The following is a 16213-nucleotide window of genomic DNA, read 5'->3' as shown; positions in this document are numbered from 1 at the left end:
TCTGCACAGCAAGGCACAATGGATACCATTTTGAGAGACTAGGAATGAATCATAAGCTTGCCACTATTTATCATTCATTTTCTAAACACAGTCATTCAACATTGCTGTATTTGCTGGTCATATCACAGCACCATGGCATATCCACTCTGATCTCACGCAATTCTAACAGCCAAAAACAAATCAAAGGTTACTGCTATTTGAGACTTGATTGTATAGGCAAGGACAGGTTGTGTGTCTATACTGCCCATTTTCTACTTAATCTACTTTAAAGAGAGGTTACATTGCAGATATTCTCATAACTTCCATAACTGTGCTGTCATTTCTCACTGCAAGATGCCTAAATGATGGAAAACTTAGGCATGTTAAACCAGTCACTGTACTGTTACTTTTCCTTAAACACTAATCTTACTGATCTTACCCAAAATTAATATAACAATATCAGTAAGAAACAAAGTTTATTCACCCATTGATTACTATTATGGCATAAATATTATTACTATGCAATATTCTCTTTTAACAAATGCTATCTTATAACAAATCCATAAATTCAAAACTACTGTTATAAGGAATTTCTGTTGTACACTTAAAAACTCAGAAAGAAAATTTTAAATACTTCCTAAAAATCATTCAAATACTCAATTATTTGATCAAAGGGTTTTTTCTTGAACATAATTTATTATCGTGTATTCTTAAGTTTAAATATTATTTCAGTATGTTGATAATCTTTAAAATGATTTTATCTTATATGTAATGTATTTTATATTTACTGAGTACTTGAAGATGTTTCAATTAAAATATAACTACATCATTTCCCCCCTCCTTTGACTCCTGGAGTATTCTTTTCAATCTAGACAAAATATTTGTATAAAATAAAAGAACATGTGTGACCAAAGTTGTTGGCTTTTTGGCTCTAAGTCTGGTTCTAGGCAGGCAACTTAAAGGGAAGCACTTCCAACTACTAAAACTAAATCAAAAAGGTATCTATTGAAAACAATGACTTTGAGCTAGGCATAGTGGCACATGACTCAAATCCTAGTACTTGGGAGGTGTTAACAGGATGATCAGGAGTTCAAAATTATCCATGACTACAGAATGAATTCAGGAACTTCATAAGACCCTGTCTCAAAAAAAAAAAAAAAAAAGTACTTCAAAGACCCATTCCTAATAGACAGTTCAAGCTTTTGATTGAGATTTTTTAAAATGTCAACAATACAATGGGCTGGGTAAATACACATGCTATATAACCTTAACTGGCCCTTGTCTGTATAAACAGAATCTAACCATTTAATTAGATGCATGAAGAATGGTAGTATTTGTTTATAGCACATAAACATAGATCTTCACAAATAAGAACATGAAGAAGACATTAGATACCCTTGAGGTGTCTTCATGGAACTTTCTGGATACATGGAACTCTAAAGACTCTCATAGTGGAATAACACTTTATCATTGTCAAATTTCAGGAGAGAAGTCCAGCTAAGTACTGTGATAGTCCTGAAATACTTTTAACTTGATATGATAAGTATCGTTTTGCCCTGAGCTTTTCCATTTTGATTTTTATAGAATGCATTCTGTCAGACACTGTCAAAATTATAGCATTACTTTACAATCATACTACATGTCTTCAACTAACTGGCCATTATAAAAAGGTTCAGGGAAGATTACATATGATGTCCTGATCTCACATCAAAATCCAACTTCACATGTGAATTTCCACTAGCTTTAAGCACATTTTAGTCTTCCGATTCACTAGCCAACTCAGTAGAAACACATAATCCTGGTTATTCACATTTGAGAAGTCTACTGTACACATTACAGTACCCATCACACATAGGTTGAAGCAGGATCACATTTAAAGAAAAAAAAGCTCAAAACCAATAACTGTAGTAAGAGTAGAATGAGGAAAGATCTACCAACCCAAAGGAGCCCAGCTTTCATAGACTGAGGACAGGAAGGAGTTAGCCATATCAGCAAGTTAATTTTGAGGCTTTGGAGGAAGTACAAAGATAGAATGTGAAACTGGAGATGACAGTGCTGGAAGAAGATATCTAAGTCTGGTGGTCCCTATGGAAGAGCAGTTCTCTGATATTTGCTGAACAAACACAGACAAAGGCACTGTTCCTAACTTACTCGCTGCATCTCAGTGGCTAAATGTGTGCACTCAGTGGGGAATGTGGAGTAGACTAAGCAACCACGTTTGAATGGAAAGAGCAATGACCCAGAAGTCGAAGACAGAAGATCTAAATTCTAGCCCCTCAATTCTCACTAACTAGTCACTGCCAGGACATATCGGTTGTCTTCTCAAAATGAGGCAGTTGGGTCAGAGGAATGCGTTTTTCTTCTTCCAAATCTAATCTTCATGAACACTAAACATCTACTGCATATCTCAGTAACAAATCTTATGGAAATCGTTTATATTTAGATTACACATATGTATGTGTATTTGAGTGTATGTATATATGTATACATATGCATGTGTGTGTGTGTGTGTGTGTGTGTGTGTGTGTGTGTGTACATGTACATATATAGTAAAAAGAGATTGCAGTTATGTATTTGGGAGATATATACATATATAATAAGAATGTGTGTATGTGTATATATATCTCCCATATACCTACTGTATTCTTTAAACTTAAAACCACATTCCTACAAGTTCTCTTCTATCTCCCTCTACATATAAAATTATACAGACTTGTTCCTTGACATATGTTTACCATTGTTTTCTATATGTAAGTATGTATATCCTACAATAGACTATGTTCTCAAAAGTGAAATACAGAGCCCGATATAATAAACATACATCTAATTTTGAAAGTCTTCACTGACACATTAAATCTTTTCTTTCAAGTTTGCCAGACAGTGAACATTCGCCACACCAACACAGATAGACTAGGTTATGAAGGAGATGAAAGCTGTAGGATTTTTGACACTGGTTTGTAAGCATTTAAATGTGTTAGACATATCTCTAAGACCTCACATGAATAAGACTCTCCCTGCTATATAAAATATGAGACGGGAAAAAGGATGGTGTCTTTGACAAGGTACCTTTCAAGTGAAAATAAGATTGAGATTATCTAATCAGTCACCCTTGTGGGTGGAAGGATCTACACCTGCACTGAATCTCAGACCTAGGAAATGACAGAGCGGATCATCTTTATGGCTTTCATGACAGAGCCACAGCAAAATGATTTCCTGAGATCAATATGTGGTTAAGAGAAAGCTGTTTTCAATGGAAACAGGAAGCTAGGAGCTAACCTGTTTCTATGGTAACCAGAGCAGCAGCTACCCAACAGCTGTAAGGGGGAAGAGAAAAAGAGGGCAGAAAGTTACAAATGAAAAAAATCAATTCTGGTTTACCTTATTGGTGTGACAGTTCTCGGAGTGCGAGGAGAATGGGCAGAGACATGCTGCTCCATCCCAGCATCTTTAGCAATATTACCCCACACACATCAAAACCTTGGAGGTGATACAAAGTTTGGGTACTATCTTAATCCAACGTGTCATCACTTGTTTTCGTTACTGATATTATTTACTTTTTGGAATAGGGCAAAGGAAGATGAACTGAGCTTAACTCAAGTTGACTTCAGAGGAAGAGCACAGTTCTCATAGCTCCTAATCCAGTTTTCTTTTTTCACAATTCTGTTTCCATATATTCTCTACCTCAGTTCTTTTCTCCTTTCAAACCCACACTCTATTCACTTTCTGTGACAATACTGACTACATAGAGTTAAAATTGCCACCCTTCAACCTCTTAAACGAGCATCAAACCATGTTATTTTATCATAAAAGTCTGCCTGAGCTGTTCTAAAAGGCAAGCCCTCAAAACTTCAAGCAGAACTGAATTACCTTTCTGTAATATATTCCTGGTTATTGTTTAGAACATTTGCCACTACAGATTTCCTTCTGCGTTTACCTTTAGTATCCTTGCCATTTCGTTTAGGCATATCTTAAAGATTGCCATAATAAAAAGGATTTATGACTCATAAGTTCAAAACATATAAAACTTGAAAAATACATTTACTTTACTTGTGGCAGTAAACATAAATAGTGATGATTTAGACGCTCAAGTGAGAACGTTTGATCTGCACATAAACTTGCACATTTTCTTATTTTTATTTGCTTTGCAAATAACCTCTTGACAAGTAGAGAACATTTCCTTGTCTCTCATTCAATTTTGTCAACAAAATTCAAAATTTTGAATCTACAAATGGACTATTAAAAATATACATGAAAATCATACTTATCCATCCAACTGCATTTATCTTTGGTACACCTGGTACCTAGCGATAAAGCACTTTCTTAGTGTGTGATCATACATGGTATTAAAAATGCAATGTAGTCAATAAGGAGCTCTGTTCCTTTGCTGATTGGTTGAGACTGAGGTACTCTCTGGTCTTGCTCATTCCCCACAATAACTTAACAAGAATTGAATTTATTTATGAATTATATGGTTAATGTTCTGGAAAAGGTCAAAAGATTCTTAGATTGAGAAGGGAAACAACCAGACATCGCAGTGAAATCTCCTTCAAGGACATGAACTTGAATTTCCTTTGTCCTACAGTTGGCCATGATTCAAAACTAATAGAGAAAAAAAATGAAGAGACAGCCACATTCTAACAGTTCACTTGTTTTAAACAAGTACAACCTTCATTAAAAAGACTATACATTATTCTGAAACCAAAACAAACAAATTAGACTGTAAGCACCCTTATATTAAAACGTCAAGGTCTAACTGCTCTCTCCAAAGTGTGCCATCTTTAGTGAATTGACTATTAGCTAATTAACATTTTTGAAGGCAAAAAGAAAGATGTTGAAGCTTAAAAATATATATATAGGGTAGGAGCAGCTAGATGATAAAAGTCTTCATTGGCGTGTTAAGGCGCATGGCGCTTTATTCTGAAATGCATGGTACCAGTTAAGGATTTCAATTTAGGCAAATCTTTGTGACAAAAACTCACCCAAGATGAGCTGCTGATCCTGAAGAAGGGGGTGAGTGGCACAGACTAAAGCCCCAGAGACATAAGCTGCCATGGAGACCTGAATGATGGATAGACGAGAGTCTACACGCAAGCAGGTTCTCTGGGGTGAAGAATATGCAGCATTATTGGTATGAGAACAACAGCTAGAAAATGGGTTTTACAACCGAACAATTGGAGGAAGGTGTCTTGGTTTTAGATTGGGGGGGGGGGGTTGTTGTTGTTTTGTTTTTTAAGAAAAATACTTTACTGTCTTGGGACATTTTTCCTGTCTTGTTGGTTTTCCTAACTCAAACCATGTCTTTAGGAAATATTTTTATTATAAATTAAATAATTAACTTAATGAGAGCAAAGAACTGTATCTTCTGTATGCCTTGCCTTTGTGTAGATTTTGATGTAGAACGTTTAAAAAAGAAATACAAACCAGAGAAGTGAGGTTTCTACAAGAAAATTACATTTGGTAACCATCATTTGTAAGGGAAATAGAATATGTGAACATTTAAAAAAAAAACGCTCTTTCAATCTAGCAATGAAAAGTTAAAATCAACCTGGTCATCAAAGACATGCATACGTTGCCACAAAAGGGTCACACTTTTAAACAGGAGAGAGGTTGGTCACCTTGCATCATCTACAAAGCAAAAAGAGAGGAATGGAGAATAATATAATACACACACACACACACACACCATCCCTTTAGAGCTAGGAACAGATTCTTTTCAAATGTTTTCTAAGCTTGGAAATTTATAGAGTACTAGAAACTCTGAAAAGAATCTAGAAGCTTGACAAAGAAATCTGCCCATCATGTTCTCCTAGGGCACTGGATCTTGAATGGACACTCATACTCTAAACTGCAAATGTTGAGTTACAAGTAGAGAAGACAGAACTTTCCCAAAGGCATCCCTGCTTCTCACTATCTGTGAATATTGGCAATAGCATTAATAGAGCCATATCTCCTCTCTTTCCTGATCTTAGCTTTCCATGACAGATTTCTATGACAACTTATATGGGATTTTTTTTAAAAGTTAAGAAAAATAACATATAAGTATGGCATATTAACTTACTGTCCAAATCACTAGAATATTATAACCTCTCAAATATGTATTTATGTCATAATTTAAACTCCTAGATAAAGAGGACATGGCAGCAAAAGGCAAACAATTACAGGGTCATAAAAGTCAATTACCATTTCCTGTCACCAGTGCTTTAGTGTGACCTCATGAAAGGGAAAATAAAACACGTCTAAATTAAGACTGAAGCAATCTCCTTGATATTGGAAGAATCATAAAGTAAACAAATAGGTGTAAGACCTGGAAAGGGACTTCAGCTAAAATTCTTCATCTACATACTTCAGGAAATAGATGTGCTAACGTAAAGATAAGGACTTCTATAAAATGCTTAACTGTATTAAGAATGAGGTTCGTGAAGCAAATCACTTGACACTGGTTTACCGTTCCTCCAATCAGAATCACATCACTTAAGCACACTTTCCTCCTGCAGTCTCTTCACTGGTATTCCGTGTGAAGAACCAGTCTGGTGTCATTAGGTCAGGTCAGAATTTGAGCTAAAATATTACTTCACCTCTGTGAAGTAATGAATTAATGCTGTGTGCTCTGATTCAGGGACTCCTTGGTGATCTGGAAAGTTACTTTGCTGAACTTGAAGTCTGCAAAGGAAAGTGACATACTGGACACTGGCTGACCAATAACAAAAAAGTAATTCCAACGGGGTTCATATAAAAAGCAAAGGTCACACATTTTTTCTTCCTTTGTTGACTGGTGCCATGGGAAATGTATCCCAGACAATGCCCTACAATGCATGTATTTTAAAATGCTGTAAATGTCCTTTCCAAGTGGGAACCCTAATTAACGTCTTAGGTAGCTGTGCAGAGTCTTCACTGTCTAATCAGTTACAATCAGAGGTTTTTGTGGAAAGGGGCCAGGAAGGTGTCATGACACCACTAGAATAATCTTGGTTTGGCTAATTACTTGATGTACGACCTTAACCATTTCTGGACCTCTGAGTCTTCGTTTTCCTCATCTTGATTAGAAAGAGAAGGTCTTTGCTAAGTGACTTCTAAAACAGATTTCAGGCTGGTGATTGATTGTCACCTGATTTTGTTCTCACCTGCTCTTGACCTTGTGCTAATGTCATTTCTTTCTCTATCTAAAACAGATATGAGGCAAATCCTCCATGCAGTTACAAGGAAATCTAAGTATGGAAACCGTTTCTAATACCCAGTGGCTGTCAAGTCAACGGGCTACCCTTCTCACTAATAATCAAGAGAATCAAATTTCATAGTAAGAATAACAGTTGTGTGCCTCGATAAACACTTAGGTACAGAACCCTGTTTATGGTAAAATAGAAACCAAACTGAGGATATCTTGCTATGTTATCAGGAGGGAAGATGATAAGGCAGCAGTTTTGCTGAACACAGACTGAAGAAGATGGCCGTGTGATGAGCCTGAATACAGAATCACATTATCTCTTTACCCACCAAGTGGGAAGTACACAGTGGCACTCAGCTGAGAACCAAAAAGCACAAGGGCAAGGTCATGAGCCTGTGATTTTATTTATACCAATAAATGCTTTTCTGTTGTTTGTTTGTTTGTTTGTTTTTCAAGACTGGATTTCTCTGTATAGTCCTGGATGTCTCAAAACTAGCTTCTGTAGACCAGGCTGGCTTTGAACTCAGGGATCCACCTGCCTCTGCCTCCCAAGTACTGGGATTGAAGGTATGCACTACCATGGCCTAGCTGTCAAGAATCACATTTTAACCATAAACTGTTTTGCCATATGGAATACTTTTTAAACAGCAGTATCTTAGGGTTAGCATTAGTATTTCCATGTTTGAATATAGGAGTGGGGCTATTCAAAAATTTATGCATGGGTTCAAAGGTCAGGCCCAAGAGAGCAACACTATTGTACGTTGTCTGTGCTCTTTTTCTGCCTGAAAACCAAACACATGGGCAGATTTCTGAGTTAGTGTCAGAAGCACACCTCTCTGGAAGTCAGTGGGCAATGAGTGGCATAAAAGCTAAGATGCAGGCATTTCTGACATGCCAAGGAAGTTGCTCAAGAGGGCAGCGTCAAAGTTAGGCGAGGAGAATTACCATCTTGTAGAGATGAGGGTCTTCTCTGGGCAGCAAAACCAAGATATATGCAGTGGTAACAGTTTACTAAACTCAGTGTTCCACCCTCATATACAACTAAAGCCAATTCATATTCTGTATTATTTTTGATTATTTCTATTTCTCCTATTTCCTTTAAGCTAAAGACACTGTCGTTGGTAATTTCTCTAGTCCCTTCATGGGATTATAGAAAGATAATTGGGTAAATATAATCACTCCCTTAAGTTATAAACAAAAAAAGAAGTATCAAGGCTAAGGTTATAAGATAAAAAGTCAGGTAAAGTTTTCAGCAATCTGAGTTACTCAACAGAAGACAGGTCAATTGGGTGATTAATTCACAATCAACTTGTGAGGAACACAGGCACACTTAGAGCACCCAACTTGAGGATCCAGGGTGCAGGCAAGATCACTGGGAACAGTTGCAACAACATCCTCTTCACTAATGAGAAGAGACAAGGCTAGACACATTCTCCTCACACCCTACCTCCACCCAGACTCACACAGAGAAGCCATTTCTCCATTCATTGTCCTCAGATTATATCCTTAACGTAGCTACTGCCCTGGGAAGTCAGATCTGAGAGTTAGAGGTCATTGAAACTATCACGTCAGGATGGGCAATGGGCTCCAAAGCACATCCTAGCTAAAGGAAAAGGCTGGAACAAAAAAAAAAGTTAAGGCAAAAACTAAGGTGAATGTAATAATGGCATAAGGACACATCCCAGGACTCTTACAAGGACAGGTCTTGTCTGTTAAAGTAAATCTGTGTGAATTGGAGAGCAGCCGAATACCTAACAGGGAGGGTAGAAGAGATGGGGTGAAGAAAAAGTCTCTGGGCTTGCCCTACCCCACATGAAACATCTCGAAAACCGTGTTCCTTTCTTCCTCTTCATTTCAGAGGCTGTTGGAGGAAAGGATCAAAGTTTGAAGAAAAGTTGTGAGAGTTGCAACAACAGGGAATGCTAGATTCAGGTCTTACCCTAGCGGCTCTAGATGAGTAGGGGTCCTCAAAAAGAGCCCACATGCGAGGCTGCAGCTTCCTCCAGCGGCCTGACTTGCCATCGGGTCCTCCCAGCCCCGCAGCATCCTCAATGCCCAATCTCTTGGCCGCTAGGTCCTCATCATCACCAGGGTCGCCCCCGATGAGGTCGGGTGTCTCAAAGATGTCCAGGGCCTCCTCCGCGTCCCGGTGCTGCCTGTAGGTCATCCAGCAGCAGGGCTCCACGTCGGTCTCATCGATGCCCCAGAAAGCCAGCTCTTCCTCGAAGAGCGGCCCGCACACGTCGGCGGGGCAGTGCAGCTTGCCCGTGCGGTAGTAATTGAGCACATAGGCGAATACTCCTGGGTGGCGATCGAAGAAGAATTCGCGGCCTCCCCCAGGGTGGTCGCTGCCGCCGTTGCCGCCGTTGCCACCGTGCGAACTGCAGTTGCCTGCGCCGCCCTCGAAGCAGCCGCTGGGGACAGGGGACAAGGGAGGCGGTCGTGGCGGCGGAGACAGCGGAGGGGGCAGCGGTTGCAGCTTGTCCCCGGCCGCAGTCAGGCAGTCGCCCTGAGGTTCAGAGGAGGCAAGAAGGGCCAGGCGAGTTCCAGGCAGGGTCTTGAGGGTGCTGCGGTAGGTTTCGTGCCTGGTACCCCCGACATTGAGGATCACCCTCTCGTTGCTCTCGATCTTGCCCATCTCTGTGGCTCAGACATGACTAGGGGAGGCGAACACAGCACCAAGTTAAAGCTCTCGTGGGTCAGAGACTCATCAGGACCCCACCCTACCCCCTACCTCAACCCAAGAGTGCCAAACTGCAGAGCTGGCAAGTGGAAAGGACCCTCCCAGGAGGAGCTTGGTGCCCAAGTCCTGTCCCCGCCTCTCGCATCCCTGGCCCAGGTTCCCAGAGAACGAAGAACAGTTGAGTCTTCCTTGACCTTCCAGGAAACCTTTTTCTCTTGCGGCACACAGTCCACCCTTGGCTCTGACCTCTCTTTCCTTCTTGCCCTCCACCATGCCTCCCCTCTATCCCTGTCACATCCAACCTGCTTTAAGTCCCCAAGCCCCTCTTTCCTTTCCCTAAATCCCCACCGTTCAGTCCCCAGCCTTTTTTTCTACCCGCCTTTGCTCCAAGCGCTCCTCCCTAACTAGACCCCTTACCCACTATCCCATCCCTCTCTCTCTCTCGCTCAGCCCCTCCCCTGTTCTTAATGCAATTCCCCCATGAGGGAGTTACATTTGCTGAGGCAACTTAGCAGTGTTGAGTGGGAGGAGGCCAGGAGTGCCCCAGCTGCCTGCATACCCTGGTCCAACCTTAAGACAGCTCTCCCCACCGCCACCACCACCCCCAGCACTAGGGGAGTGCCCTTTGCCCGCTCTGTTCTCAGTTCACTTCTCTCCCTCACCTACCAGGCAGAAGACTGAACCCAGAAGTCAGAACAACAATAACAACAACAAACGTCCTCGCTACCGCCTTTCACCAAGGAGACCTCTGACTAATTTCCTCATCCAATTTCCTTTTCACATTACTGTTGCCGTTTGTTGCTAAATGTTATTATTACTTGGGAAAGGAAACGGCTAACTAGGATCCATCTTTGAGGACAAAAGTGAGCAGTCTCTGCCACCCCTCCCCCTTCCCAAGAAAAACAAACATCTTGGGGTGGAGAGTGGGGGGTTGCTTTCGAGGAGGGGCGAGGCCCAGGAGAAGCTGAGGGAGGCACACCCCCTGGGTCGCTGAGCTAGACCGCCTGTTTCCAGCTTCTCCCCAGGGGCTCCACAGCCAAGCTCTTAAAGCTAGGCAGGGGGATGCCCGCCTGCGCTGCCCTTCCTTTTCTCCCCTCCTAGTCCCCGGATACCTTAAGGAGACCGGGAGTAAAGTGGATCTGCTTGGGTCTCCCTGTGGACGAGGTTCTTCCTGCAGTCGGACAGAGTCTCTGCGACCAGCTGAGCCGCCCTCCTCAAAGGAGAAACTACTTGTTGGCGTTTTTTCGGGGTTCAGGTGGTTGATCCGCTTCTCTGGGTGCTGAGGTCGGGGAGACAGTCCCCGCCTGCCGCCCGCCGCGCTCCCTGCCTTCACGCTGCTGCGATCTGCTGGCTCTCCCATAGCCACCCTCCGCACCCAGAGTCACCATCGCGCGGGGCTGGGCGAACCATGGAGCTCGGGGCGGGTCCAGCTGGCACAGCCCGACCCCGCCGCAGACCTTCGGGTCGGCTGGCTGTGTCTGGAGCGGAGGCTGACCGAAGGACAGGGGGGCTCACCCAGTGGAAAGTGAAGGCTCTCAGCTTAGATTTGGATCCACAGATTTGGTGCTCCCCCCACCCCCGCCCGAAAGCGTCCTCTGCTAGAGCTGTTCTTCACCACCGCTTGCCTGAGCACACAGCTACAGTGGGTGGGTGGGTCTGGGGAATCTAGGATAAGCAGCACCGTCCTCCGCCCTCTCTGGAGCCCTACCTGCACTCTTTAAGCACAGATCTCCAGACCCTGTCTCCTCACTGCCCCACCCCTCCCAACAAGAGAGAGAGAGAGAGAGAGAGAGAGAATCTAAAGCCAATTGTATCTTTTCCTTAATGACAGCTGACAGGAGAAGTCTGCTTACAGGTGACAGGGATCTTGTTTCTTGTGTCTTCTACAGGGCTCTACTTTCTCTCTTCACTCAAATGTAGGTCTCCAGCCACCACCTCACGGTTATGTAAAACAAAACAAGTTTCTAAAAGTTTATCCCAGGAACATAATGCTCCAAAAAGTAAAACTTCAGCTTCCTTTGTCTGAAATAACCAAGCAACAAAGCAGTGCTCTCATCAGCCAAGTCCCAGTTAACTCTACTGTCTATCTGGGCCTTGTTTGTGCTGCTAGCGCTGATAAAATTAAGTATTTACAACCGCAGGGCTTTCCCCCCAGAAGAAATAGAGTATCTTACAATTTCAGGGTTCAGGGTTGGTCCTTCTGTAGGCCCTGAGGATAGAATGTGATCCAGTCAGCTACATGAGCTTGAAGGTAGCTAGTTTCTCCCAGCATCTCCTCACACCACTCTCTTCCTGTGTACATGTTATGTGTGTCTCCAGATTCTCCCTTCTCCGTGACATCACCCACATGATACAACAACCCTTGATAACGGCCTCATTTTAACCTGATCACCTCTAGACCATGTCTCCAACTAAAATCACCCTTTAATTAGTGGACATTGGGACCCCAGTAGATTGTCTTAGGGAGAACATGATATAACTCATACTAGATCTCATCACCAAAAAAAGCATGTTCTCTCTCTCTCTCTCTCTCTCTCTCTCTCTCTCTCTCTCTCTCTCTCTCTCTCTCTCTCTCTCTCTCTCTCTCTCCCCCCCTCTCTCTCTCTCTCTGTGTGGGTGTGTGTTTACATTTCAAGGAGAGACAGAGAGAGGGGACAGGTGGAATGGAGGAGGAGGAGCCAGAGCCAAAGAAGTGTACCGTTCCACAACTCCATGAGCAATGAGCAATGTTAGGATCAACATCCAACCAGTAAGGAAAGCATCAGGATGTAAATAGAGGGAGGGATCTTTGAAAAAACAAATTTTGCTGTCAATACTGTTATTTAGCCACAAAGTCGGCTGCAGCTGTCAAATTGACATGACTGGAAAAAGAAACTTAATTGATGAATCACCTCCATCATATTGACCTGTGGGGATAACTATGGGGCATTGTTTTTTACTTAATAGTTGATGTAAGAATACCAGACTAGGGAAAAAAATTACCAAATGAATTCGAATTCTATTGTCCCAGCTATTCCTTTATTTAATGTCATAAGTTCAATATAGAAAAGAATATGATATAAGCTTTAAAGTAAATTCACAATAGTAATAATGGTAACCTGAGCATTGGTAGTAACAGATAACATTTACTGAGAGCACAATAATTGTAAAATGCATAAATTCCATCCTTCGGTTTTAATAAAAGTAATGTTCACATTGTATAATAATGAAGACTATAGAAAGCTAACTTGTATCTTATATATCAGTGACAGGAATCTATGATGAGAGATTCCAGTTTCACAATAGTTCTTGTACTCTGGGGAAAGGTATGAGTGAATCAAAACGGAAAGGGGAGTGGCAAGGAGGACTTACAGGGAGGGAAACAATGATGTCAACTGGAGCACATTGGCTGGATCTAAGTTTATATGAGCTACTGAGAAGTACTCACGCTGATAAGAGGATTATCCTTCGGAAGAAGTCAGAATTTTCCTATGACTTATAGATGTAAAACAGAGACTGTGACCTGGGAATCTGAAAACAAGATGTGGGAGAGGAAAGGGTGGGCCACATCTGCTGAGGGAGAACTGGCACACAAGCAGTGAATGGAAAGCCTTCTCTGTCTCCCTGTCAACAGAAGAGCATCCTAATACAAACATCCAGGATCCGTTACATAAGATGGCCAAGAACAGAAAACCCCTCTGGCCAACTGATTCCACTGATCTTGCTGTAAAATTCAGATAAAAGTGAAAAGACAACAAAGCATTAAAAGATGATGAGCAAAACTGGGGGGGTGGGGGGCAGGGAGGACAGCAGCGCCAGTTTTCTTTATGACTGGTAGGGAGCAAGAGTATAAAAGACGGTATGGACAGTACAGCTCGCAGGGAAGCAACGGGTGGATCCCTTTGTGTCCTGGACTCAGCATCAGGGAAGGCTACAGAAAGGGGGCATTACATCATCATCACAGGAACTCTGGATCTCCTGACAATGTGTGGTGAGCCTGGCATGCTGGCTCACGCTGATGCCAGCACTCGGGAGACCAGGGACAGAGGACCATGTTCAAGGCTCCAGCCTGATTCCATGGTGAAATGGTGAGGTGTAGCTACCATGATGTGGGGTAGAGAGTGAGCTCCTGTCCAAAAAGAAAACTCTATGACTCAGAATGACGTGCTTGTAAAGTTTAACAGCTGAGCAGATCAAATCATTTAAAGTGTAACAACTTTTTTTTAAAGTCACCCTTACAGCGTAATATATTCATAAACAGTCCCTATCCAGTAGATGAGAAATACCCATAATTTCCCTCCAGATGCCTCTTGGGCAGGGACCCCAAACTAGCTCAGCTACTGCACTCTGCAGAAATACAAGGGAAGTAAAGCTCTTGAAGCCTGATGACAAATGTGCACTTTTAAAAAAATACTAATTATTTTTCAATATGCATGTTTTAATCATCACTTAATGACCCACTCTGTTAACCTAGTCAATTCTACTCCACCTTAACAGTGAATCAGAGACTAATTTGTATAGAAACTGGTTTTTGTTTTGTTTTGTTTTGTTTTGTTTTGCCTTTTTGTGGCTCCGGAGACTAAGAAGTCCAGAATGAGATGTCTAGACTGTCATGTGGACCTTTGTTCTGTGTTCTCACATAGAAGAAGAGCAGAAGGGAGAGAGAACTCAGTTCCCATGAGTCACCGCATGATTCCATGCTTCTTACCTAAACATGTCAAAAAAAAAAAAAAAAAAAAAAAAAAAAAAAAGACCTCGCCTTCCAACACTGCCGAATGTGGGAACAAAGTTTCAGTACACTTTCGGGAACACACAACCAGACCATAACATTTATGCAACGCATTTCCATTCCTACCCAAACTAATCATTCATGTTGATTATGATGAGGTAGACTTCAATAAGATAAATTCATGATTTTAGAACTTGACAGTTTCATTTGTACGTAATATAAACTACAGCTTTTCTCAGGGACTCGGGGTCTGCATAAATATCTATCACAGCAAAGATATGTATTTAGTCAGTTTGAACTTACTGCTTACTTAAAATAATTAATGTGCAAGTGTTCTGAGGAAAGGCATTTAGGTTAAAAGAATAGAAATATATATATATAGGATGGCCTTCACCCATAAGCATTTAAAGAGAGTTGAAAATAGCCTCTTTTGATAGAAAAATCTGCATTACTGTCTTCTGCACCAGCCATTCACTTGAAACAGATAAAAGTGGACTGGGAAGGATACTAAGTCCTTAAAGTGCTTGCCATACAATGGTGAGAACCTGAGTTTGGATCCCCAGGACTAGTAGAAAAAGTCTGACATCACAGGACTGATAAACAAAACATCTAGTATCCCAGGGCATGCCTTGGAACCTCAGCGCTAAGCAGGCAGAGACAAGACAATCGTTGTGGCTCATTGACCATCCAGTATAGCCAAGCAGTGAGCTCCAGGTTCAAGGAAAGAGCCTGTCTCAGAAAATAAGATGAAGAAATCGAAGAAGATACATGGCATCAGTTTCTGTTCACCCCAACACACACTTGTACATGCAAACACACACACACACACACAGATGTAAGCTAGACAGATCATAATGATGAAGATGAATGAGTGATAGTTATAGGTGATAGACAGGAAGGTTGATAATAGATAGATAGATAGATAGATAGATAGATAGATAGATAGATAGATAGATAGATAGATACATACATACATACATACATACATACATACATAGACCAATAATAAATAAACAAAACATACACTTTAGTAAATAACTAGTAGTCACCTTATACTGTTTAGTAAATAACCATTAGTCACCTTATAGTGTTTAAAGTCCTAACTCATAAAGAGGATACTATTGAATATCTTTCCTGAGGTGGTTGGTTGCCCTCTATATGAAGATTAAATTATCAGCAGATATCAGTAAAATACATACTCATTATTTTTGCTCCTAATTCATGGATGCTAGATAAGACATAATTAAAGTATTTTTAGTATTTTCTTGTCTTCTGTCTTCTGTTGTCTAATATGAGTATGTGTATGCCCATATATATGTGTATATTTCACCTGATTATTCATTGTTGCTGAACATTTTCTTTAAAATATCCCAGCCACAGTGAACCGCTACACTTAAAGTCTATTGGAAAGGGTCTAAGTACGTCCTTTGAAAGGCTTTTCGTAATGCCAAAGCTTTATCACGAGATTCTGCTGTGACTGACTTATTCTAAAACCTTGAAAATCAGTGGTCTCGGTATCCTACATTCTTCGACCACTCAGATCCCACAGTGGTCTCAGCATCCAACAGCCAACAGGACATTGGACCGAATCTAACATTTATGAAAATATCCCAATACATTAACTGAACATTCTGTCTGCAGTCATGTTATGAAGGAGTGCAGCCAGAAAAGTAGTAACTTT

General features: G+C 41.3%; 1 protein-coding gene across 15 annotated transcripts in view; it reads right to left on the bottom strand.

The window, feature by feature from the left end:
- Kcnc2 (potassium voltage gated channel, Shaw-related subfamily, member 2) overlaps positions 1 to 11587 on the bottom strand; it is a 196407-nt gene extending 184820 nt beyond the window's left edge. For 6 of the 15 annotated variants that reach the window (XM_006513692.4, XM_011243455.3, XM_006513691.4 and 3 more), the window contains exons 1-2: positions 10937 to 11587; positions 9081 to 9798 (exon numbers count right to left, since the gene is read on the bottom strand). In XM_006513692.4, the coding sequence (XP_006513755.1) occupies positions 9081 to 9779 (699 nt within the window). In that variant the 5' untranslated portion in view covers positions 9780 to 9798; positions 10937 to 11587. The other 9 variants (NM_001379643.1, NM_001379644.1, XM_006513687.4 and 6 more) reach the window with 8 other exon arrangements.
- Between the last annotated feature and the right edge of the window lie 4626 nt (positions 11588 to 16213).

Source organism: Mus musculus, chromosome 10 (genome assembly GCF_000001635.26).
Source record: "Mus musculus strain C57BL/6J chromosome 10, GRCm38.p6 C57BL/6J".
NCBI classification, from domain to species: domain Eukaryota; kingdom Metazoa; phylum Chordata; class Mammalia; order Rodentia; family Muridae; genus Mus; species Mus musculus.
This window is presented reverse-complemented; position numbering and strand designations above follow the sequence as displayed.